The 23,634-nt window shown below is 35.4% G+C and overlaps 1 protein-coding gene and 1 pseudogene across 5 annotated transcripts; both read right to left on the reverse strand.

Annotated features, from left to right (window-relative positions):
* Positions 1-7,602: 7,602 nt before the first annotated feature.
* Positions 7,603-13,348, reverse strand: LOC106769423 (cysteine-rich receptor-like protein kinase 25). 5 transcript variants are annotated; one of them, XM_022783179.1, is made up of 8 exons: positions 12,467-13,348; positions 12,015-12,085; positions 9,915-11,532; positions 9,158-9,310; positions 8,943-9,064; positions 8,290-8,831; positions 8,044-8,197; positions 7,603-7,936 (listed from the first exon to the last, which is right to left on the reverse strand). In XM_022783179.1, the coding sequence occupies exons 3-8, from the start codon at positions 11,515-11,517 to the stop codon at positions 7,622-7,624; spliced, it is 2,889 nt and encodes a 962-aa protein (XP_022638900.1). In that variant the 5' UTR covers positions 11,518-11,532; positions 12,015-12,085; positions 12,467-13,348; the 3' UTR covers positions 7,603-7,621. The 5 variants fall into 5 exon arrangements, with proteins under 5 accessions (XP_022638900.1, XP_022638901.1, XP_014510523.1 ...); XM_022783180.1 differs by lacking the exon at positions 12,015-12,085; XM_014655037.2 differs by lacking the exons at positions 12,015-12,085; positions 12,467-13,348 and having other exon boundaries at positions 8,290-8,527; positions 8,624-8,831.
* Positions 13,349-14,148: 800 nt separating this feature from the next.
* LOC106769486 lies at positions 14,149-18,767 on the reverse strand (annotated as a pseudogene).
* Positions 18,768-23,634: the final 4,867 nt, after the last annotated feature.

A 23,634-nucleotide genomic window follows, 5' to 3' on the forward strand; every position in this document is an offset into this window, starting at 1 on the left:
TAGAAAAGATGAAAAGGAGCCTAAGCATCCAAGAGACCCTCTCCAGAGAGCAAAATTAGGTCTGGGCCGTCTTCCCCTATCAAAAGAATGACTCTGAATTCGTAGAAGGGGTATTTATAGGTGAGGAGCGCGTCAAAATCAGGCCCAAGTCCAGCGTGCTACCGCCGGGCGGTTTAAGTGTGCCGTCCGGCGATTTCCCATAACCTGCCGCCACCGCCCGGCGGTTTCCCTTGCCACCGCCCGGCGGCAATCGCCGGCGCCCGGCGGTTTCTCTCTGCTTGAGATGCTGCCCACTCCTCGTCCTGGACCGCCCGACAGTTTAAGTGTGCCGCCGGGCGATACGTCGACTCTTCAAAACTTCATTTTTCTGTTCTTTTCTTGAGTCAATGACCTGCATCTTCAACTCCATTCTTCACTTTTCTCAAATTAGCTTCAAAACAATGCAAAACAAGCATAAAATCGCTAAAAACAACTTTTGACTCTCTCCAGACTCATTTATTGAGTTTTGCTTGATTCTAAGCTCGTTCCGAGTAGTAAAGGGTTTAATTTGGTCCAAATTGACATATGAAAATCACTGTTTTTCAACCTTCATCACCAACATAAACTAATTAGTAGACGAAGCAACCAACCACGACGTCCTAAGCTTCTTGGATGCCTAGTCAAGATACATCAAGATCCCCATGGTTAAGGCCCACGAGCTGAAGACGACATTCATAATGGAAAAAGCCAATTATTACTAAGAAGTGATACCCTTTGGCTTGAAAAATGCAGGAGCCATATATCAAAGGTTCATGGGCAGAGTGTTCAAACACCTACTCAACAAAAGCGTCGAGGTGTATGTGGGTGACATGGTGGTGAAATCCTTGACCTCGTCTCAACATTCCCAAGACCATTTTGAAGTGGTCGTAGCCTTGAGGATGTATAATTTTAGATTAAACCCAGAGAAATATGTGTTTAAGGTGGATGACGATAATTCCGTGGGTTCAATATTAACGGGAAATAGAGATGAATACCAATAAAGGCCAAACGATTATCAACATAAGGAGTCTTAAGAACATCAAGGAGGTGAAACGACTTGTAGTAAGGTAAACATTCATTTTTCGCTTCCTACCTCGGTTAGTGGACCAAACTCGATAAAACTGTTGAAGAAATCCACGATGTTTGTTTGGGATGACCAATCCCAAGAGAAGTTTGAGCAACTCAAGAAGATTCTAAAATCCTCACCCATCTTATGCAAATAGGACACTACCCAATCTCTCATGGTCTACATAGTGGCAATAGAAAATGTAGTAAGCACTGCCTTTGTCCAAGATGTTGAAAATGAAAGAAAGCCGATATATTTCATCAATAAAACCCTCTAGGATGCTAACACTAGATACTAAATGGTAGGAAAGGTCGTTCTCTCCCTCGTCACTATGACAAGATAACTATGACCTTATTTTCAAAGTCACCTTGTTATGGTTAAAACCAACTACTTGATCTATAAGATTTTATATAAATTAAACCTAACAAGAAGAATGTTGCCGTAAGCGATGAAGTTATTAGAGTTTTCAATTTGGTTTGAATTGAGAGGTCATATAAAGGTACAATGTTTGTCGAATTTCACTAGTGATTTACAAGTACTCGATTCTTGGTCCCTTTACTCTAGGCAAAGGACATGCGAAGTTCTTACCAGTCAACATCAGCTACCATCACAACCCAACAAGTCCAACACTTCATTTGGAAGAACATAATATGTCGGTATGAAGTGTTGCATACCGTCATTATCGACAACGGACGCTAGTTTATAGACAAGGAGACAACCAAGTTCTAAACCAGACTCAACATAAAACACATAACCAACTTAGTAGAATACCCCAAGTGTAACAGACAGGCCAAAGCCACCAACAAAGTCATCTTGATTGAATTAAAGAAAAGATTGGACTCGACCAAGGGTAGGTGGCCAAAAGATTTACTAGTAGTGTTGTGGGCATAATGTTACACTCTATAGTCATAAATCAAAGAGACCCCCTTCAGCTTAGTGTACGACACTAACGCCATGATTCTTGTGGAGATTGGCAAACCATCCTTACGACGAAAGGGAGATAAGGCCTAGATATGCAAGGCGGCTAGAAAGCAGAGGGCGACCATAAGATACAATTCCAAATTACAACTTAGGAGCTTTAGAAGGGATGATTTAGTATAGCGAATGGCCAATAACACCAGGACGAAAGTTGATAAGTTATCCGCAAATTGGAAGAGAGCATTCTGCATAGTTAAAGATGTCGACAAAGGTGCTACTTACAGGAAATATTATTTTTCAGGGCAACTTGTACCCAATACTTGAAATGTAACACTTGAAATTTTATTTTAGTTAGGAACTTGTAGATAGTTGATCTATTTTAACCGTAAGTGTACTCTTTCCTTATACGATCTTTTTTCTCTAAAGAGGTTTTGGTCCAGAAGGTTTTAAGGAGGAACTTCATTAATAAAATAAGGATTTCTCACTCTCAAACTAATCTTTGACTATTTTGCAGGCAATTAAGTTCGATATCGCCTATCAAGTTGGTCAAACCTTCTAAGTAGTTCGTTGCCACCTACCAAGGCGATCCTAGTTAAATCTTCCAAGTAGTTCCCTACTACCTACCAAGGTGATCCTATTTGAACCTTCCATGCAGTTCCTTGTCACATACCAAGGTAGTCCTAGTCGAACCTTTCATGTAATTCCCTACTACCTACCAAGGCAATCTTAACTGAACAATTCGTACAATTCCTTGCCACCCACCAAGGCGATCCTGGTTGAACTTTAAGAACGCAAGAAGTTCAAAACTTTTACTTCAACAAGTTACTTACCACCCACAAAGGCGATCCTGGTTGAACTTTAAGAACACAAGAAGTTCAAAACTTTTACTTGAACAAGATCACTACACAACAAAAACAAAGTACTCAACATGCATTTACTACTCAAAGTATTAAGAAAAAGACAAGTCATAATAGGATTATTGAGAAAACTCGTTTCATTGATTAAGAATTTAGTACATCCTTGGTGGCCTAACTGCTCAACCACCCATAAATAAAAACACAAAACAAAACAAAACAGAAACTACAAATTTTCAAGTTAATCTACTCATGGCCCCATTGTCACCATTATCATCATCCTTGACCATTGGATCAGCGAAAACTGAAGGATTGACTCTAAGGGTCTCCTTTCCATATTCCTCACCAACATCTTTTACCATAACTACATTTTGGGCCACCTTAATGGTTGTTATCTCATCAACATCCAACAGTCGGCCTTCAAAGATGTCTTAGTTCACATCGAATATTACGTCGTTCGAGGAGACCTCCTAGTATAAGAACTCGACATGATGGATAGGCTTGTTAAAGTTATTGGTGTGCTCAGTAAGTATGTACTTTTGTAGCTTGACCATGTTGGCCTTTAATATTGCTCGGTCATGCTTCTCATATTCTAGTTCCTTCTCCAGTGCTTCATTCTCTTCCTTCAGTTCTTTTTGCTTTATTCTTTGCTTTCTTCTTAGAATTGAGGCATCTAGTCCTACATATCATCAGTTGTTTGACCTCTTCTTTAAAGTCCTTCTTCTACTCAACCCAGGCTTTATTTTTTTCTTCAAGGGTCTTTTGTAGCGCTATTAGGTCCTCGATCAGTTTTGTCTCGTCCCCATCAACAAACTCCCTTTGTTACAAATTTGCTACCTTCGGGCTGATAACAAGAGACCGGTGTTAAGACAAGGTTGTCTAAAGAATAGATCATCTAAGCAACTCAGGTTTTAAAGTATAATAAAAGCATTAGACAAAATATAGTTATGTATGAAATGTTATTTAAAGCAGTAACATCTAAAGAAGAATGTTTTTGTAACAACTGTTTTAAATGAAATTAGCTTATGAACAATGCTTTCTAGACTGAACTGTCTGGTGGACTAAAGTTATAAACATCGTCTAGTGAAAGAAAACTTTTATACTAAAGATTTATCCAATAGATGATATGAGTAAACAAGCTAGCATTTCATGAAGAAAACATCTATATTTTGATAACACTGAAGGTAAAAGAAAGTTTTTATTCAATATAGTGTTAATTCAAGCAACTCTCTGTTATAGAATCTAATGTCTCACAGCATCTTATGACTATACATGTAGTATTCTTTAGCAAATGATGTATTTATTAATGAAATGACAAGTGATAAAATATGGTTAACACGTAATAGAGACTAATGCTTTTCAACGTTCAAAACATTTGATGCATGTACGATAAAATGCTTCTATGCTTGTATACCTTGTTATGGATATTTGTGAAAATCACTAAAGTAGAAACACGTTGAGATTGTTGATAAGGGAAACACTGGTTTAGCTGAACCTTAATCTCACAGTGCTCTAGTTACTCTGGTTTTTGATAATGACAACACATTATTAATAACACATGTATTGTTATGTGTTACATGTTCTATTTTTTGTTGTGGATGATATCTAAATGAACACGTTTGTGTTGATACTGACATATGAATGCACATTCACTGATCTTATATCTGATACATCATTTATGATTGCATTGCATATGCTTTTGAAGAGAAAACCACATGCACTTTGATGAACTTATATTGTATGGCATAACTGCAAGTTTTAAGTCAACTTCATTATGAAGGAAGTCGATTAAAACTCGTGACTATGCACAAATTTTCAAAAGCAATGCTGTGAGTGATTTTGGATTGAAATAGAGTTGAAGTGTCTAAGTCGACTACATGCGTAGTAGATCTAACTGAGTTAGTTATTTGATTTGAAATTCTTTTAATGTTTGTGTACAGTAAAATATATATTTCAAATGTCTGTGAAAACATTTATGATAGTCAACTGTATTAAATGCAAAATCAATTTGGTTGTTATGACTGCTGCTAATTTGCTAAACTGTTATAACTATCTGATGACAATCGACTTCATTAGTAGCACATAGACTATACGAGCGTTTGATTTATAGAAAACTATAAATAGACGTGACTTAGTTGATCACAAGAGACTTTGGATATTCTAACATTTTTATTTTGATTTACAGATTGTGATCTCTGAGAAAAAGGCTCCAAGAACTCATGAAGAATATGGTGGATATCTTTCTTGCAAGAGTGTCTTAAGGAGTAATTGTATTGCGCTTATTGTTTGATCAAATTCTGCACAACTAGTGTATTCACATTGATCAAGATTGCTTTCAATCTATTGTATATTGGTTTTCCTGTTGGGATTACAAAAGGTAGACTCGTGGAGTCTGCACACTTTGAGGATTGTTTAAAGTGGGTTAAAGATTGCAGAAGAGGGGATATCTTGTTGTAGATCTTTGTGTTGTTTCCTATATTTTGGTTAGAGGGTTAGAGAGGTGTTTTAATTTTTGACATGGAGGTCTCTATAAAAGCCTTGTTGTAAAAACTTTGACCATTATAGTGCATTTGCTTCCGGATTGTGGAAAGATACTAGATGTAGGCATTGAGGCCGAACCAGTATAAAAACTTTGCGTTTGATTTCTCTATCCTTACACTTTTACATTAAGTCAACTTAACTGTTTACGTAGTCAACTTTACATTTCCGCTGCACTTAGAATTTTCATTCCTTGTGATTCAAGAAACTTTGTAAAGATTTTTACTTTGCAAAAAAAATTTTAGAAAGACTCTGATGGGGAATGTCAGCAGGTAGCAGGGGGAATAGGCCGCGGTTGGTCAGAGAACCGCGGCCTATTCCCCTGTTATTAAATTTTTATCCCTGACGTGGCGTCAAAGGGGTTGGTTGACTGGGGTATATGCCGCGGTTAAGTGGGGAACCACGACATATAAGTTCGATTTATTTACAAAACTGTCACCGCGCAGCATTATGCTGCGGTTTCTGGTGAACCGTGGCATAATGTGCGCTGTATAATCCTTTTTTTTATTAGTGCGTCGGTGGATATCGTTAACCGACGTTTATATGAACGTCAGTTCTGAGGAATTGCGACGTCCTATAGACGTTACCCGTATAGACGTCGGATGTGAAAGTAACGTTAAAAAACCCAAATTAACCGACGTTAAACAGCGATTTTGCACTAATGCCACTGTGCTAGGACCAAATCTGAATTCGTTTTTTTATCACGCTCATCTTTTCTTTCTCCTTAATGCTTCTAATTACTACTTCCACCACATACCCTATTCAATATCAAATATATTAAAGTATAATGCAAGTTCTAAATTAATAACAAAAAATTTAAGATAAAAATATTAAACTGTAATACAAATTCTAAAATAATATAAAAAAAATATATGATAAGAGAAAAAATTCATTTATAATTAAAAATCTAGAACATTTTATATAATAATAATATAAGTGAGATGAGATCTATTAATATTTATTATCACTATCATTTAAAACAAGGTAATATTTAACACAATTACAAAATATACTTCTTCTAATTGTTACTTTTATATTCTAATATCTCTACAATTTTCTATATAATATAAGTTATTCCTTTCACAATTTAAAATACTAAAATCATGATAAAATTTTCATAATATTTTTTTATTCTGCTGTTTGTCATGAAACAAGACACTTTGTATGCTATCAACAAGATAAGAAATATCTTTTCCATTTAAGATTTATACTTGTTTAATTATTAATATAGCAACACTCTTGACCATTCTTTTGGTTACCTACACTGTTAACCACAATCGTTTTCACAAATCTCTCCACTTAACACTAGAAGACTACTTGTTCCTTCTGGTGGTGAAATCCATTAAAGAAGCACTTGTAACAAGTGTGCAATAGAGCATAACAAGTATGTAATAGAACATAAACTTTAAGAACATGAGTGGTTGGATGATGATAGTTTTTAGTTTGATGAAGTTCAACCTCTAAACTAAAATATAGAGAAACACATATCAAACTTAAATTTGAACATTTTGTACCAGATGATAATTTCACATACAATTATATAAACTTTTATTTACGTGAATGTTTTGTTTTAGAACTCGCTACAAGAAAATATATTACTGATGAAAAAAATTGTCGATAGAGTAGAATTCATCAACAAATTTTATAGATGCATCTTAGCATTATAATTCACATTGAATATATTCATCGGTAATAAATTTGTCTGTAAAATTTAACATCAATAATTCAAAATAGTTATTATTGCTACATGTTTTCATACATAAATTTTGTTAGGAAAATAGACATCAAAGTTCTCGTTTTACTTTTAACATGTTGTCTATAATCCGTTGGTCATTGTGGTTTTTAAAACTTGTCTATAGTTCCGTCGATAATAATGCAAAATGAATGTTTAGTGGGAGATGAAAGAGAGAGGTGGTGGGTGGTGGAGGAAGGTAGAAGGAGAGAAAAATGAAAAATAAAACAAAGACGTTACCAGTTAAATTATGAACAAACAAATTTTGACACATGATACTCTCAAATAACACTAACACCAATTTAATATAAAGCAGACGAAATTGACTATATTTAACAAATATTGTCACTCAATTGAGTAATAAAAGAAAACATAGAGACCAAAGTGAATCATAGACCTAAATATATGAATCAAATTATTAGTTAAGCAAAAACAAAAAAATACATAGAATATATAAAAGTTTTACACAATAACTCTTAAAAAGAAAATTATTTATTATCGAGGAAGAAATTCACTCATAGAAATTTCATTAAGAGTAGAACCATTTGTAGACTGACTAGAACTCGACTCTTGTAAAACTCCTGGTCTATCTAGCCTACCAAATGCAGGTTCTCGTGGACTTGGCAACTCAATCAAGTAACTGCTAATATATGAAATAATTTCTGTCATTGTTGGTCTAGTATTAGGATTTGGTTGGACACATAGTAAACCAATTTGAATACATCTATTCACTTCAATTTCGGAAAAATTTTCTTTCATACTTGGATCTAGTATATCAAGTGTGACATGATCATTCCATTGTCTCCAAACCTGTAACAATTTTTCAAATCAATATGAATAATAATTAGAAATGTAGCATATAAGAAATTAAATATAATATATAGAACCAAATTACAAGATATAATAATTCTACTTACATAACTTAAGAGATCATAAGTAATCCGATTGGAATCATACGAACTTGAATTCTTTTTTCCGGTAATAATCTCCAGCACCATAACACCAAAACTAAAAACATCTGACTTCTCAGAAAATCGTCCAAGAATTAAATATTCTGGAGACATATAACCACTACCAAAAGAAAAATGTTAGTTTAATAAAATCAAAATTTTGCAAAGAAGTAGAGAAACTAAAGTATAAAGTAATAATTGTTTTGAACTTACTATGTTCCAGCAACGTTGTGTGTACTCTTTTGATCTTGATTTATTTCTATAATTCTAGCCAAACCAAAATCTGAAATTTTTGGAATCATATTTTCATCTAATAAAATGTTACTAGGTTTAAGATCTCGATGTATAACTTTGAGTCTAGATTGTTCATGTAAGTAAAGAATTCCACGAGCAATGCCCACTATAATATTGTATCGTTCATACCAACCTAACAACTTTGATCTTTGAGAATCTGCAATTTTAATTGAAAAAGGTAAGTGTGAAATATGTTTTGGGAGTTTATAAATGGAGTTAAATAAAAATAAATTAAGGTATTCAAGTGTCATACCAAATAAAAAGGAATCAAGACTCTTGTTTGGGACATATTCATAAATTAGTATTTTATCTCGTTCTTCAAGACAAAAGCCAACGAATCCCACAAGATTTCTATGTTGAAGTTTAACTATCGATAAAACTTCATTCTTGAACTCATTTTCTCCTTGTCTAGATCTTATTGAAAGTCGTTTCACCGCTATTTGTCTTCCATCAAGAACACCCTAATAACAAAATCATTATTCATGTGAACAATTTGAGCATAATATTGTTAATATTGTAAGTATATGAACAATTTGACCATAATATTGTAAGCATATGATACAAGTTCTTACTTTGTAAACTTCTCCAAATCCACCTCTACCTATTTTATTTTCCTGTGAAAAGTTGTTGGTCGCGGCCTCAATTACAGATAACTTGAATTGGAAGGGCTCTAAAGCTACACTTTCATGACCAACTGGATCAAATATATATGAATTAATTAATTTAAATGACTAAATTTATTAAAACTTAAAAGACATACATTTTATATACTTTTCATAATACGTACATTGTTCTCTAAGAATTGTCTTAACATTTTTTCTTCTGTTTCTCTTCGTCAAATAGTAGTTTATCAAATAGTAGACTAAAGAGAGTAGTGTCAGTGAAATAATCGTCGGTACAATAACAAAAATCACGGTACGAGATTGGTCTTTTTTCCTTTCTGCAAAACAATCAATATAAATTATTAACAGAAAATAGTAATGAAGAATTAATCATGACAAGTCATAATATATCGATTAAGTGGTGTTTTTGAATCCTTTACATTGACCCAGTTTTGAGCTACTATTGAATTGAAAGCTTTTACATCTTAATTTTAATTTCTCTAGAAATTTGATGTGGTTTTGATCCTTGGGTAATTTTTCGTCATTAGGTTTTGTCTATTGGATTAAATGGGATTTTGTTCCGTCAATTTTCAATATTGTCGACCTTGACAAAATAACTAATTAAGGTACCAAAATAAAAAAGAATAGAAGGAGGTGAGCTTTGCAAAAGTAATGGTCAGAAAATGGTTGCTGTGACAGCTTTACCATGCGAGTCATGGGAACACTTAACAAATCAAATTAACATGTTTGACTCTGTTTGTAAACTGGACTCACACTTGAAGCAATCTGACAGATGATTTTCAATTTGAAGCTTGATTTTGATATGTTAATTACGCTGTGAACTATAGGTTGGTACGTAACTGTGGACTAACAGTAATGATTTACTTTAGATGAAAGCAATAAAAGACGGCAGAAAAACAAGTATGACCGAATGTACTTTACCATGAAGAGGAAATGGAGAAGTATGGTTAATCGAACTAGGCGGTTCAGCTGCGTCAGCATCAGCCATGTAAAATTGGAATAATTCAAACCTGATGTTGCAGCTTGGATATAGAACTCTTCCCCCAACGCTTCCCAAGTTTGACCACGGAATTCTTCCATTTAGATCTGCTAGACAGCGCTCACAGTCGCGACTGGACAAATCCTGCGTACACTGACCAAGAGTGTAAAGGGTCTGTACATCATTTAATGCTAATGATTTAGTTATATATTTCTCTGCAGTATCTCCTGCTTCATCTGCCAGACTAGCTAAAGCAGTTGATAATGAGTAAGTGAAGAAGTCTTGGCCAGGGATGGGGCTAGAGCTAGTGGTAACATTCAACACTTGAAACATTGGAATTTTTTCCACGCGGGAGAAAAAAGAGTTGTTAGAATAGCGCAGCATGCAGTGGCTGAACCAAATTATAGCCTCTTTAGAAGAATTGCAGCGTGAAGATATATAACTGGTTGCGTTTAGGACGCATTGTTGACAAAGTTGAGAGGGAAGGTCACCACGGCACATGAAGAAGCCGTCCACATTCTCGTCGACACTGTCCTTGTAGTATGAGTTAGTAGTTTTGGAAGACAAATAAGAGAAAAGGGTCTTGAGATCCTCCTTGAAAGCGCTGTCAGCAGTTGAATCAGCTGAGCAATTGTGGTGAAGATAAGTTGGATTTTTGGAATATTGCGAGTCTGCGTCTGAAAAATTTGATGCAGGAATAGGAACCGACAGCGAGGGAAGAAGGGAGCGATAAAAAGGGTACAATTCATACCTAACAAAACAACTGGGATATAAAACTCTCCCTCCTTGTCGCCCTCCGCAGCACCGCGGAAGTTCCCCTATGGCTGCATCCAGACAGCTTCTGCAATCATTGGGTAACAAGTCGGGAGTGCACTGCGCCAGACAATAAAGCCTCTGAAATCCAGACACGTTTGCTTGCTTTGTGGCAAACTTCTTGCCACTGATAGGAAGAAGCGAATGGGCTGCTTGATCTGCAGTCTTGTTCATGGTCCGAAATAATAAAAGCGTGAAGCTTTCCTCGTTAGAGATGTTGACAGTGCTTCTTAGGGCAAAGCTAGGTTTTGTGTCGAAGGTGGAGAAGAATGAGTAGTTGGAATAACGAAGCATGCAGTCATCGTACCAAATGAGAGCTTGTGAGGAGGAAGAGCAGTCTAGCGTTAACTGTTGGGCTGCTTTTTGGACGCATTGTCGACAAAGCTGAGAGGGAACGTCACCGCTGCACATGAACAAGCCAAAGACTGAGTCTGAGGGGTTTTCTCCGGGGACTGTGGTTTTGTTGAAGCCGTTGTCGGTGGTGGCGTTAGATAACTTCCATAGGAGCGTGTTAAGGTTGGATTTGAAGACAGTGCCAGAAATTGTGTCGCTGGAGCAACTTAGGCGTAGATAGTCAGTGAGGGTTCGTGATAATTTTGTTGCTGCTCTTGGTGATGCAGTCTCTGTTGGATCTTCTGTAGATATTGGTCGGTCGTTTATATAATTTGTGTCACTACTTGCCAAAGTGAGGAAGCTAAAGAAGAGATATAATAGATAGGAAGCCATGGCCATGGTGTGTTGGTGTCTCTGCTAATGTTAAGGACTTAAATAAACAACTATGGTGACTTGTGTGGATATAAAAATCCTTATAATTGACTAAAGTTATATAGTGTGCCTTACTTTCCGAAAGCAAGTGAATGATGAATGGATTGCTAACTTTGTGAAGAGGATTGTTGATCAAAAGTTTATTCAAAGTAAGTGTGTATAACGTGTATGATGACGTTTATGCAATGGAGCAGCACTTAACAATAATACACGGAGAAATGATTCAGACAAAAAAAAAAAAAAAAAAAACTATATATTAACACCAATTACACTTAAAAAAACTAAAGTAATAAATTTATACACACTATTTAAAAATGATAAATTTATTCGCTATAGATGTAAAAAAAAAAAGATAAAGGAAAAATAAATAAATCTTTAATAGATAAATAAAAATCTTTCAACATTTTTCTAATATTTATACTTTTCAGTAAAAAAGAAAAGCACATAATCAAAAGCATACTTACATGGCCACCAGAGTCAAAAGCTTCCTTAGCATACTTTTTCTCATCTAAAAACCGAGACGGTATGTCTTTCTCTGAACATGACAGCCAATATGATCAATACATTGATAAATTATAAAACATTGTAAAAGGGGCTTATGATGCTACTTGAGTTTAGAAGTACTTTTGTTTCCAAAGAAACAAATTTTTGTTTCTTTTTTTTAAACCTTGAAAGTCAGGATCATGAATTAGAATTTACAAATGCATGTTCCTAACTTTTTTCAAACATAGCCTAAACCCTTCATTTGTTACCACAGAATATAGCAGAGATAAAACAAAATCACTGACTAACACTTCCAATTTCGGAAACTACACATATCACACAAACAACCAGCAGATTCACAAAATTAACTTGTTTTGGCAGCAGGTATAAACCACAGGAGTGTGAGTTCCATCAAAGAGTAAGAAACACTCACCGACAAGCCATAACTACATAGGCTCAAAACAGAGATTCTGGTCCAGTGGTTGCCAGAGCGACAACGGCGGCATCTCCAACGATCTGAGAGGCTCTCGTCGCTTAACAACCTTCATTCCCAAATCCACCACGTTATCATCATCGTCCCGAGGCGAGAGCTCAACCACCACCGTCTCCCACAGCATCGGCAGCACCACCATTAGCTGCGATTGAAGCTTTAACACCACCTGGTCCTCGTCCGTTGATGCTGACCAATCCAATTCAATGCGAAACCTGAGCTCCTGATCCTGGGAGATGATTGAGGAAGTAGAAGCGGACGAAGACAACGAAGAAGAAGAGGAAGAGGAGGACCGAGAAAAGGATGAAGTACGAGCAATATTCTTCAGCGGATCATCGGTGCCATAGCTGAGAGTGAGGTGGAAGATCTCCGAAGGTCTCTTCCAGCCCAAACCCCAAGACATTGTCGATTTTGGATCGAGAATTGACGATTCAGTTACGTACTCCCATTGAATTGTTGAGAATGACCTAGGTGAGGCACGGAGGTCGCGGGCTGGCGCACTGCAGTTAGAACCCTAGGTGAGGCGCAACAAGGAGGTGCTCGCGGTGGCTACTGTAGAGGAGGAATGGTCATCGATTGACATATGGCGGCTCACGAGGGTTTAGCAGTGGAGGAGCAGGTGTCCTCTTGATGCCGACAAAGAAACCTTAAAGATGAAGCGCAACGACGAGAACAAGAGTGAATAACAGATCTCGAAGGAGAGTCAGCGTCGAATATCGCGACTGAAATTGAAAGATGGAAAATTAGAGTCAGAAATATTACGACATGTTTTTGAAAATCAGTCATAATACCCTCTTAAAAATTTACACCAACTCTTATTTATTATAACGGATGAATAGCGATTAATCATAAAAGATATTTATTATGATAGATATTTCCACATATGTTATAATAAGTTTTGCATTTATTTATTAATTTGCCACCGTATGTAGTATTATGAGTGATATCTATAATTCCATCATAATAGGTTTCTCTTTTATTACAAAAATGTCATCAGTTAATTTATTATAATGGATATTTTTTCTCCATCATAATAGTATCGTCATAAAAACCTATTTTTTTACGAGTGAAAGTTTAATAACATGAGTGGTTGAACAATAATAATTTTATAAAAGTCAACTTCTAAGCTAAAATATAGAGAAACACATATTAAACTCAGGTTTGAACATTTTGCACTAGATTTATAGTTTAACATATGTTATATCAACTTTTATTTAAGTGAATGTTTTGTTATAGAACTCATTACAAGAAAATATATTAATGTTGAAAAAAAAAATTGTTGATAAAGTAGAATTCATCAACAAATTTTATAGATCGATTTTAGCATTTTAATTAACAATAAATATATCCATTAATAATAAATTTTTCATAAAATACATCGGTAATTCAAAACTTTTATTACTGATAAATATTTTTGTTTGTAAATTTTGTTATTAAGATAGATACCAAAATTCTCATTTTATCTTTAACCATGTTTTCTGTAAATCCATCGATAATGGAGCTTTTTAAAATTTGTCTATAATTTCATCAGTAATAGTGCAAAATGAATGTAGTGCAAAATGAATGTTTAGTCAGAGGTGAGGTGAAAGAGATAGGTGATGGGGAGAAAGGTGGTAGGAGGTGGGGAAAGGTAGAGGAGGAGAAAAAATGAATAAAAAAACAAAAGAGTTACAAGTTAAAAGATGAACCAAATTTTAACACATGACACTTGAAAAGGATATTAACACTAATTTATTAGAAGGGAGAAAATTTACTATATCCAACAAATACTGTGACTCAATTGAGTAAAAAAAATAACCAAAGTGAATTGCAAATCTAAATATAAGAATCAAATTTCAAATTAAGTTAAACAAAAATACATACATTCAAGTATATATAAAAGTTTTATGCAATAACTCTTGAAAGGAAAATTATTTATCATCGAGGAAGAAATTCACTCATAGATATTTCATTAATAGAGAATGGAGTGGAAGCATTTTTAGATTGACTAGAACTCGATTCTTGTAAAACTCTGTCTATCCACTCTATCAAATGTAAATTCCTGTGGGCTCGGCAACTCAATTAAGTAACTACTGATATATGAAACAATTTCTGCCATTGTTGGTCTAGCATTGGGATTTGGTTGAACACTTAGTAAACCAATTTGAATGCATCTATCCACCTCATGAATTTCGGAAATATTTTCTTTAATACTTGGGTCTAGTATACCAAGTGTTGCGTGATCATTCCATTGCCTCCAAACCTGTAATAATTTTTCAAACTAAAAGTCAAGTGAGTACACAACTTTTAATTTAATCCATTTGAATAATAATTAGAACTGTAACATAAAAGAAATTGAAAATAATACATAAGAATCAAATTATATGATTTAATAATTCTACTTACATAACTTAAGAGGTCATAAGCAATTGTATTTGATTGATACGAACTTGCATTCTTTTGTCCAGTTATGATCTCTAAAACCATAACTCCAAAATTAAACACATCTGATTTTTCAGAAAATAGTCCATATAATAAATAAATATTCTGGAGACATGTAACCACTACAAAATAAAATGTTAGTTTAGTAAAAATAAAATTTGCAAAGAAGTAAATAAAATAAAGTATAAAGAAATAATTCTTCCAAACTTACTATGTTCCTGCAACATTGAGTGTACTCCCTTGATCTTGATTTATTTCAACAATTCTAGTCAAACCAAAATCTGAAATTTTTGGAATCATATTTTCATCTAATAAAATATTACTAGGTTTGAGATCTCGATGTATAACTTTGAATCTAGAATGTTCATGTAAATAAAGAATTCCACGAGCAAGGCCCACTATAATATTGTAACGATCATACCAACCTAACAACTTTGATCTTTGAGAATCTGAAAGTTTAATTGAAAAGGATAAGGGTGAAATATATCTTGGAGTGCATTAATAGAGTTAACTAAACATAAATTAATGTATTCAAGTGTCATACCAAATAGAAAGTAATCAAGACTCTTGTTTGGGACATATTCATAAATTAGTATCCTATCTTGTCCTTCAAGACAGAAGCCAATGAATCCCACAAGATTTCTGTGTTGAAGTTTAGCTATCGATAAAACTTCATTCTTGAACTCATTTTCTCCCTGTCTAGAGCTTATTGAAAGTCGTTTAACTGCTATTTGTCTTCCATCAAGAAAACCCTAATAGTAAAATCATTATTAGTGTGAAAGATCAGATCACAATATTATAAATGTGTAAGTATATATGATTTCTTACCTTGTAAACTTCTCCAAATCCACCTCTACCAATTTTATTCTCCTGTGAAAAGTTGTTGGTCGCGACCTCAATTACAGATAATTTGAATTGGAATGGCTCTAAAGCTACACTTTCATGACCAACTGGATCAAATATATATGAATTAATTAATTTAAATGACTAAATTTTGTAAAACTTAAAAGGCATAGATTTTATATATTTTTCTTAATACGTACATTGTTCTCTAAGAATTGTCTTAACATTTTTTCTTCTTTTTCTCTTCATCAAATAGTAGTTTATCAAATAGCATACTAAAGAGAGTAGTGTCAGCGAAATAATCGTCGGTACAATAACAAAAATATTGTACGAGATTGGCCTTTTCTCCTTTCTGCAAAACAATCAACGTAAATTATTAGCAGAAAATAGTGATGAAGAATTAATCATGACGAGTCATAATATATCGGTTATGTGGTTTTCACTCATTTTAGTCACATTTGATTTGAAACAAATAAATTTATATAAAACATGAAGATACCTTTTTATTTGAAGCTTTAAAATAATAAATTTAGTGAACATTTGTACTTTAAACACAACATTAAAATAAGCCTTCTAAATGAATTTACCTTGGTGTTATTTTGAATCCATTTCATTGACCCAGTTTTTAGGTTCTATTGAATTGAAAGCTTTTACAATAAATAAAAAAAGGTTATTAATGAAAGCGTTTTGTCTTTTTTTTTTCTCTAAAAAATGAAGCATCTTAATTTTAATTTCTCTAGAAATTTGATGTGATTTTGATCCTTTGTTAATATTTCATCATTAACTTTGTAAACTGACACTTGAAGCAATCTGATAGGTGATTTTCAATTTGAAGCTTAATTTTGATATTTTAATTACAGCGTGAACTAAGTTGGTAAGATGCCGCATTTTTGAAGACTAAAATAATGATTATTGAAGGGTAGTATACACCCAATAAATATTTACACTCTTTAGAAGCATTATTTTAACCTTTAATCTCTTTTTCTCCTTACAAATATAAAAATTAAATTTTTAATGATAAAAATACTCCTAAAATTAGGGTGTGAACCGGAGCAAGTGGGGTAAAACCACAATTTCTATTATTGAATTGGCAGGTGTAGACCAATACAGGAGCTAGCAGAACACATTACATGCTATATGTATGTCAGGGTATATCTGATGATATTGAACGTGTGAAAGTGATTAAAGAACTGAATAAACCAACCATGTTCGATTTCATAGACCATATATTTCAAAAATTATAATAATTTACAATTTTATGGAAAATAATGATTCACTTCAGCTAAAATGCAATAAAAGGCGGCAGAAAAACAAGAACTATTGAATGTACTTTACCTTGAAGAGGTGATGAAGTAGGCCCCAGAACTGGGTCACCACCAGCTCTGTAAAATTGGAATAATTCAAACCTGATATTGCAGCTTGGATATAGAATTCTTCCCCCAATGCTCCCCAAGTTTGACCATGGAATTCTTCCCTTTATGTCTGTGAGACAGCGCACACAGTCTTCACTGGACAAATCCTGCGTACACTGACCAAGAGTGTAAAGGGTCTGTTTATCATTAAATGGTCGTGATTCAGTCACATATTTCTCTGGACTATCTCCTGCTGCCGTTGCCAGTCTAGCTAAAGCAGTTGATAATGTGTTAGTGAAGTCGTCTTGGCCAGGGACGGGGCTGGAGGTAGCGGTAACATTCAACACTTGAAACATTGGACTTTTTTCCATGTTGGAGAAGAACTGGTTGTTGGAATAGCGTAGCATGCAGTGGCTGAACCAAATTATAGCCTCTTGAGAAGAATTGCAGCTCCAAGATAAATTATTGGTTGCGTTTAGGACGCATTGTTGACAGAGTTGAGAGGGAAGGTCGCCACGGCACATGAAGAGGCCATACACATTGTTGTCGACACTGACCTTGTAGTATGATTTGGTGGCATTGGAAGACAAGTAAGAGAGGAGGGTATCGAGATCCTCGTTGAAATCGCTGTCAGCAGTGGCATCAGCCGAGCAATTATGGTAAAGATAAGTTGGATTTTGGGAATCTTGTGGATCTGCGTCTGGAAAATTTGACGCAGGAACAGGAAGCGACCGTTGGGGATGCGAAGGTGACGCTGAGTGATCATCAATGTGGCGATAAAAAGGGTACAATTCATACCTAACAAAACAACTGGGATATAAAACTGTCCCTCCTTGTCTCCCTCCACAGCACCGTGGAAGTTCCCCTATTGCTGCATCCAGACAGCTTCTGCAATCATTGGATATCAAGTCTGGAGTGCACTGCGCCATAAAATAAAGATACTGAAATCCAGACACTTTCACCTTCTTTATGGCAAACTTCTTGGCATTGATATAGGATCATGAGATGGATAAGCTGCTTCTTCTGGAGTATTGTTTATTGTCCGAAACAATAAACGCATGAAGCTTTCCTCGTTAGAGATGTTAAGGATGCTGGTTACGGTAAAGTTAGGCCTTGTTTCGAGGGTAGAGACGGAGTAGTTGGAATAACGAAGCATGCAGTCATCGTACCAAATGAGAGCTTGTTGGGAGTCGGAGCAGTCTCGATCTAACTGTTGGGCTGCTTCGTTGACGCACTGTCGACAAAGCTGAGAGGGAACGTCAGCCCTACACATGAACAATCCATAGACTGAGTCTGAGGGGTTTTCTCCAGTGACTGTGGTTTTGTTGAAGCCGTTGTCAGTTGTAGCATTAGATAATCTCCGTAGTAGCGTGTTGAGGTTCAATTTGAAGTCACTGCCCGCAATTGTGTCATTGGAGCAATTTAGGTATACAGAGTCAACGAAGTCACTGCGTGTACCTGCGTGAGTAGTTCCAAAGGTGAGGAAGCCAAGGAAGAGAAATTCAAGCATGGTGTGTTAGTGTCTCTGCAAATGTTGAGGACTGGAATAAACAATTATTGTGACTTGTGTGGATATGATGCTGAGGAACTGTGCTACGAATACTTTTAATTGATTAATGTTATATAGTGCGCCTTACTTTTGGAAAGCAAGTGAATGATGAATGAAGTGGAAAAGATAAACGAATAATGAATGGATTGCTAATTTTGGCATCCGATAAAGAAGACCGGTCATCAAAAGTTGATTCAAATTAATGTGTAAGGTGTGTATGATGACGTTTAAGCCTAATCTAATGGATTGGAGGAGCCACACGTATATGCTTCCTTCAGATCACCAGACAATCATAGCACTACTTTTTCACTGTTCTTTACAATGTTTTTCCCTTGCTTTCATTTAGAGAAAGGAAATGATACTTTCACACCCATACTTTCAAAAAATCATCAATTCACCTTAACTTTAATAACATATCATATACTTTAGGATAAGTGTAAAATAGCATTCAATGTTTACATCATAAATAAAGAAGATTAAAAAGTTCTCCTAGTTAAAACAAAAGGTGATGAAAAAATTGTAATAGAAACGAATTTTTCAAAATCGATTATGGGAGAACTGTAGTAGAAAGGCTAAATATTTGGATAATAACAATGATTGTACAAGGGAATCATAATTTAAAGTATGATTTTCACAATTTCTATAACTTTGCACTCCTTTAGTTACTGTGCTTGCACTCATCAGATTTCGAGCCTGTCCTGGTTTGTTGTCGCCGGTCGTCACAGTCGTCACCGTTCCTTTCACTCTTTTCTTCTTCTAGCAACTTTCACTATACAGTCCTCGCTAAAATTCTTAGCCATTTTTTCTGCTTTGGGTGGCAATTGTTTATGCTCTATGTTACCATTCCCATTAGTCCTTCTTCCTTTCTTTATAGTATATGGTAAAAATCGAACGGTTCTAATGATGTTGGACTATAATTGGATCGGCATTCAAAATATTATTATTAGATCATTCTACTCACATTTCTAAATACTCAATAGTGATAATAATTCACTAAATATTCCCTTGTGAGCAAAAACTCCTCAACACACGCCTAAGTTGAGCGACGAAGTGTCTTTTGAGGATACCTCTCCCTTTGGTCGAACTAAAGGCAACCGAACGCTCCAAATTGAAGGAAGGCATGCGGCTCAGACGATAAAGGCGTTCATAAGCAAGGAAGACACATTAGAAAGGTTAGTCTCTCAGTCCTGCACAAATTTTACCGAAACATTTTGGCGTCCACCGTGGGACTGAAACCAGAAATAACCCAATAATGACCACGAGCAAAAAAGCACCAGAGAACTCATCAAAGATATGCAAGCACAAATGCGGACACACCTCCCGAGCAGCATCTCAGTGAAACCATAAGGAACCAAGACAAACGCTCGATATCGACATCACTACTTCGAATCAACACTAGAAACTTTCAGCAAAACGAAATCTACCACATGGATCATCATCTCTATCTGAAATCTGATCAACAAAATAAGTATTTTTAAAATATAAATATTTTATAAAAATCTATAATCTTTATAACGATAAACTACGATAAGATTTAAATATCGATATTTTAAATGTATACACTTTTAAAAACGGATACTAAACTGAAAATTCTCTCCTAACGTGAGGACCAATTAAGAATTTAAATATATATATATATATAAAGAAGTTCCCTTTCAACTTCGAAAAAGCAATATCTATGTATGACACGTAATCTGACTTAAGAATACGAGAGCATCCATGTGTACATATATTATAAGATATTAAAAACTTTATCTTATTCTTTAATGAATTCCGTAAAACGTGATATAGCAGTGGTTAATAACGAAATCGAATATAAAAGGAGCTTTTGGTAAATCCAAAACTAAAAAGGCTTAAATTTTATGTTATAATTTAGTTTTTGAATGACAAGTATATTATGGATTGTTTTTGGGTTTTGCATACTTGTTTTTTTTATATGTAGGTCTGTATCTGGTCTGTGGATATAACAAAAATATATTCATCTTTAAGAAAAATGCATACTTTAAGCAATGGTTGTGGCAACAATCGAGGTAAAAAGAAATCTGTGATCTCGGTTTAGACTCCGGTCGAGACTAAAATACTTAAATTAAATAAACTTTAATTAAAATTAGTATTTTTTTTTTTATTTAGGTCAAAAGCCTACTGCTTACCCACGGGCAAAAGATTTCGATAATTATCGAAGGGCAAAAGTTTTCGGTAATTACCGAAGGCCAAAAGCCTTTGGTAATTACCGAGAGCTTATAGTTTTCAGTAATTATCGAGGGTCAGAAACTTTCGGTAATTACAGAGAGCCAGAAGCCTTCGGTAAAACCTTCGGTTTGATCTAGTGAAAAATGTGTCATATTTGTATTTCTTATCCAACTACACATACTTGCATAAAATATTCACAACACACACAGACCTGCATAACAATTTCAAACCACAAACAAACTTGCATATTATTGTTCATCCCAAAATCTTTCGTTCATTGATGAAAAGTCATGAAACAATATCATCCATTATGTTCTAACATATCATAATGTAGCAATATCATCCATTTCTAAACAAAGATAATGTAGCAAAATCATAATGTACTAACATCCAAATGTTCTAACAACTATGATCAATAACAAAATAAAACTAAAAATCTACATAGTCTTCAGAATGATCTTCATCATCCTGCTCCTCTATAGATTGTTGGACTGTTGTGGGCTAGACTGTTGTGGGCTGGATTTATGAGGGTTGGACTGATGAGGGTTGGACTAATGAGGGCTGGACTGATGAAGGCTGGACTGATGAGGGAGGGACAATGAACTGATATTGTGCAGTTTGAGGCAACACACTCATGACTAGGGCCTTAAAGTTAGTAAATTATGTTCTCAAATCAGTTATCTCCTGGTCACGTTGCTCCAATGCCTGCATGAGGCGGACAACACCCTCGTCAGCAGTAGTGGTAGAAGAAGAAGGTTGGTGCTTTAGAGTACCTCCTCTTGATGCGGTATAATTTGCAGCAAGTTGTCCTGCACCATACACGCATCCCTTCTTCTTCCCACCAGCGATGTCGACCCAACACTGTGTCCTACGGATATCGTCTTTTGCATTACTTGTACCATCCGGTGTAGGAGTTGACCCATGTTCAGATCTAGCCTATGAAAGTCTCATAGAAAATTCTTCCTGTTCAAACATTAAAAGCAATGTTAGGAATGATATAATAACATAATGAAAGATTACTAATAGTAGCAATGTTATTTTCTTACATGAGTCTTTCGAGATCTTTAATCAACGAATTCATTAGTGTCCTTCCGAACATGGGTCTGTGCAAAGACCTCATCAACATGAACTGTCCGTCCAAGAGCTTGTGCCTGTAACATAATTTAGAGTTAGAAGTGTATATGAAATAGAAAATACATAATTTATATTTGAAAAAAACAGAAAAGTAAAGAAAGTTTACCATACGAATGGCATGCTCATGGACTGTTATCGACCCGCTGATATGCAGGGCGCCACCCTTATCAAACGCTCTATTCCTCTAGACTGTAGCACACTTGATTCGAAACTCTGCTGAATTCAAATGAGCAAGCAAAGAGTTTCAAATTTGCTCGCCCAACCAGTAAGGGTGCTCCCCTGTAATACGGGCATCCCTAAACATCTCTGAGAGCCGATGAGATGCTTTCATATGCAAATTTCTATGTATTTGTGTTTCATGTTCAGGTTACAGCTGCACCTTCATCTGTACATTGATAAACAAAACAAACATTGATTAATGAACATAGTAAAATAAGAATGACAATTACTTTAAAGTTGTTTACCTTAAAACGCTCCCAGAATGGCTTTCTGTCGTCTTTAAGTATTGCTCCCCAAGTAGGCCATGGAGTTAAATATTGTTGCTTAATTGATCGTGTGATGGCCTGGGAAGCAACCCTAGATGGAATAAACCTGCATATAAAGAAATCAAAGTCATTTCAAATAAGACATTCTTTAAACATAAAAATGGTTAAAAAAGGGATTAAAGTCTTACCATTTGCCATATGGCTCAATCCATGGTCGATCATGGAGGGGTAGATCAACACCTTCACCATCACCAGCTGAACCTGCATTTGCAGATGGTGTGGCAGTCTCAGAAGGTGGTCTAGAAGATGAGGAAGGTATAGAAGTAGGGTTGGAGGGAGGAGTGGGGGTAATAATCACAGGGGGAGGAAGAGAGTCTGTTGTAGGGGTAGGAGGAGGGTGTACTGCAGAGGTAGGAGGAGGGTGTATTGTAGCGGTAGGAGGCGGGTAACTGAAAGAGTACGGGGAGGGTGTACTGTAGGGGTAGGAAGAGGCCCCACAGATGATGGGCTGGGGGCAGCAGTGGTAGGTAGTGGATGATGTACTGCAGGGGTAGGAAGAGGCCCCACAGATGATGGACTGGGGGCAGCAGTGGTAGGTAGTGTAGCAGGCACCTTAAGTACATACTTTGGGGCCAATCATTGCCTCTTTTTAGGCCTTGCTACCCCCTTTCCTTTATCAGGACGGTCTGAACCTTCTGCTGTCATTGCTGCATTAAAATGGTTACAAATAAAGTGAAACAATACAAAAGAATAAGGAAGGATCACTACAAATTAAAGTGAATGTAAAATAATTGCATACAACTTTTTAGATGGTATTTTACATAACTCTATTGAAATAATAGTTCAATTTTCTACAATTAATAGATGTCCAACATTCAATCATCGTTGTCATGATCTTCATCTTCTTCTTCATCATCATCATCATGATCATCTTCTTCGTCACGATCATCAGGATCATCTTCTTCGTCACGATCATCTTCTTCGTCACGATCTTCTTCTTCGTCACGATCATCTTCTTCGTCACGATCTTCTTCTTCGTCACGATCTTCTTCTTCTTCTTCTTCTTCTTCTTCTTCTTCTTCTTCTTCTTCTTCTTCTTCTTCTTCTTCTTCTTCTTCTTCTTCTTCTTCTTCTTCT

Source organism: Vigna radiata, chromosome 7 (genome assembly GCF_000741045.1).
Source record: "Vigna radiata var. radiata cultivar VC1973A chromosome 7, Vradiata_ver6, whole genome shotgun sequence".
NCBI lineage: Eukaryota > Viridiplantae > Streptophyta > Magnoliopsida > Fabales > Fabaceae > Vigna > Vigna radiata.

Excerpts from the sequence above, each read along its gene's own strand:
- LOC106769423 (XM_022783180.1), bottom strand. The coding sequence starts at position 11,517 with ATGGCCATGGCTTCCTATCTATTATATCTCTTCTTTAGCTTCCTCACT. Across the intron at positions 8,832-8,942 it reads GATTTGGAGAAGTTTACAAA|GGTGTTCTTGATGGAAGACA; the intron begins GTAAGAACTTGT and ends TTTTGTTATTAG. Across the intron at positions 8,198-8,289 it reads CACAACGTTGCTGGAACATA|TGGTTATATGTCTCCAGAAT; the intron begins GTAAGTTCAAAA and ends TTCTTTTGGTAG.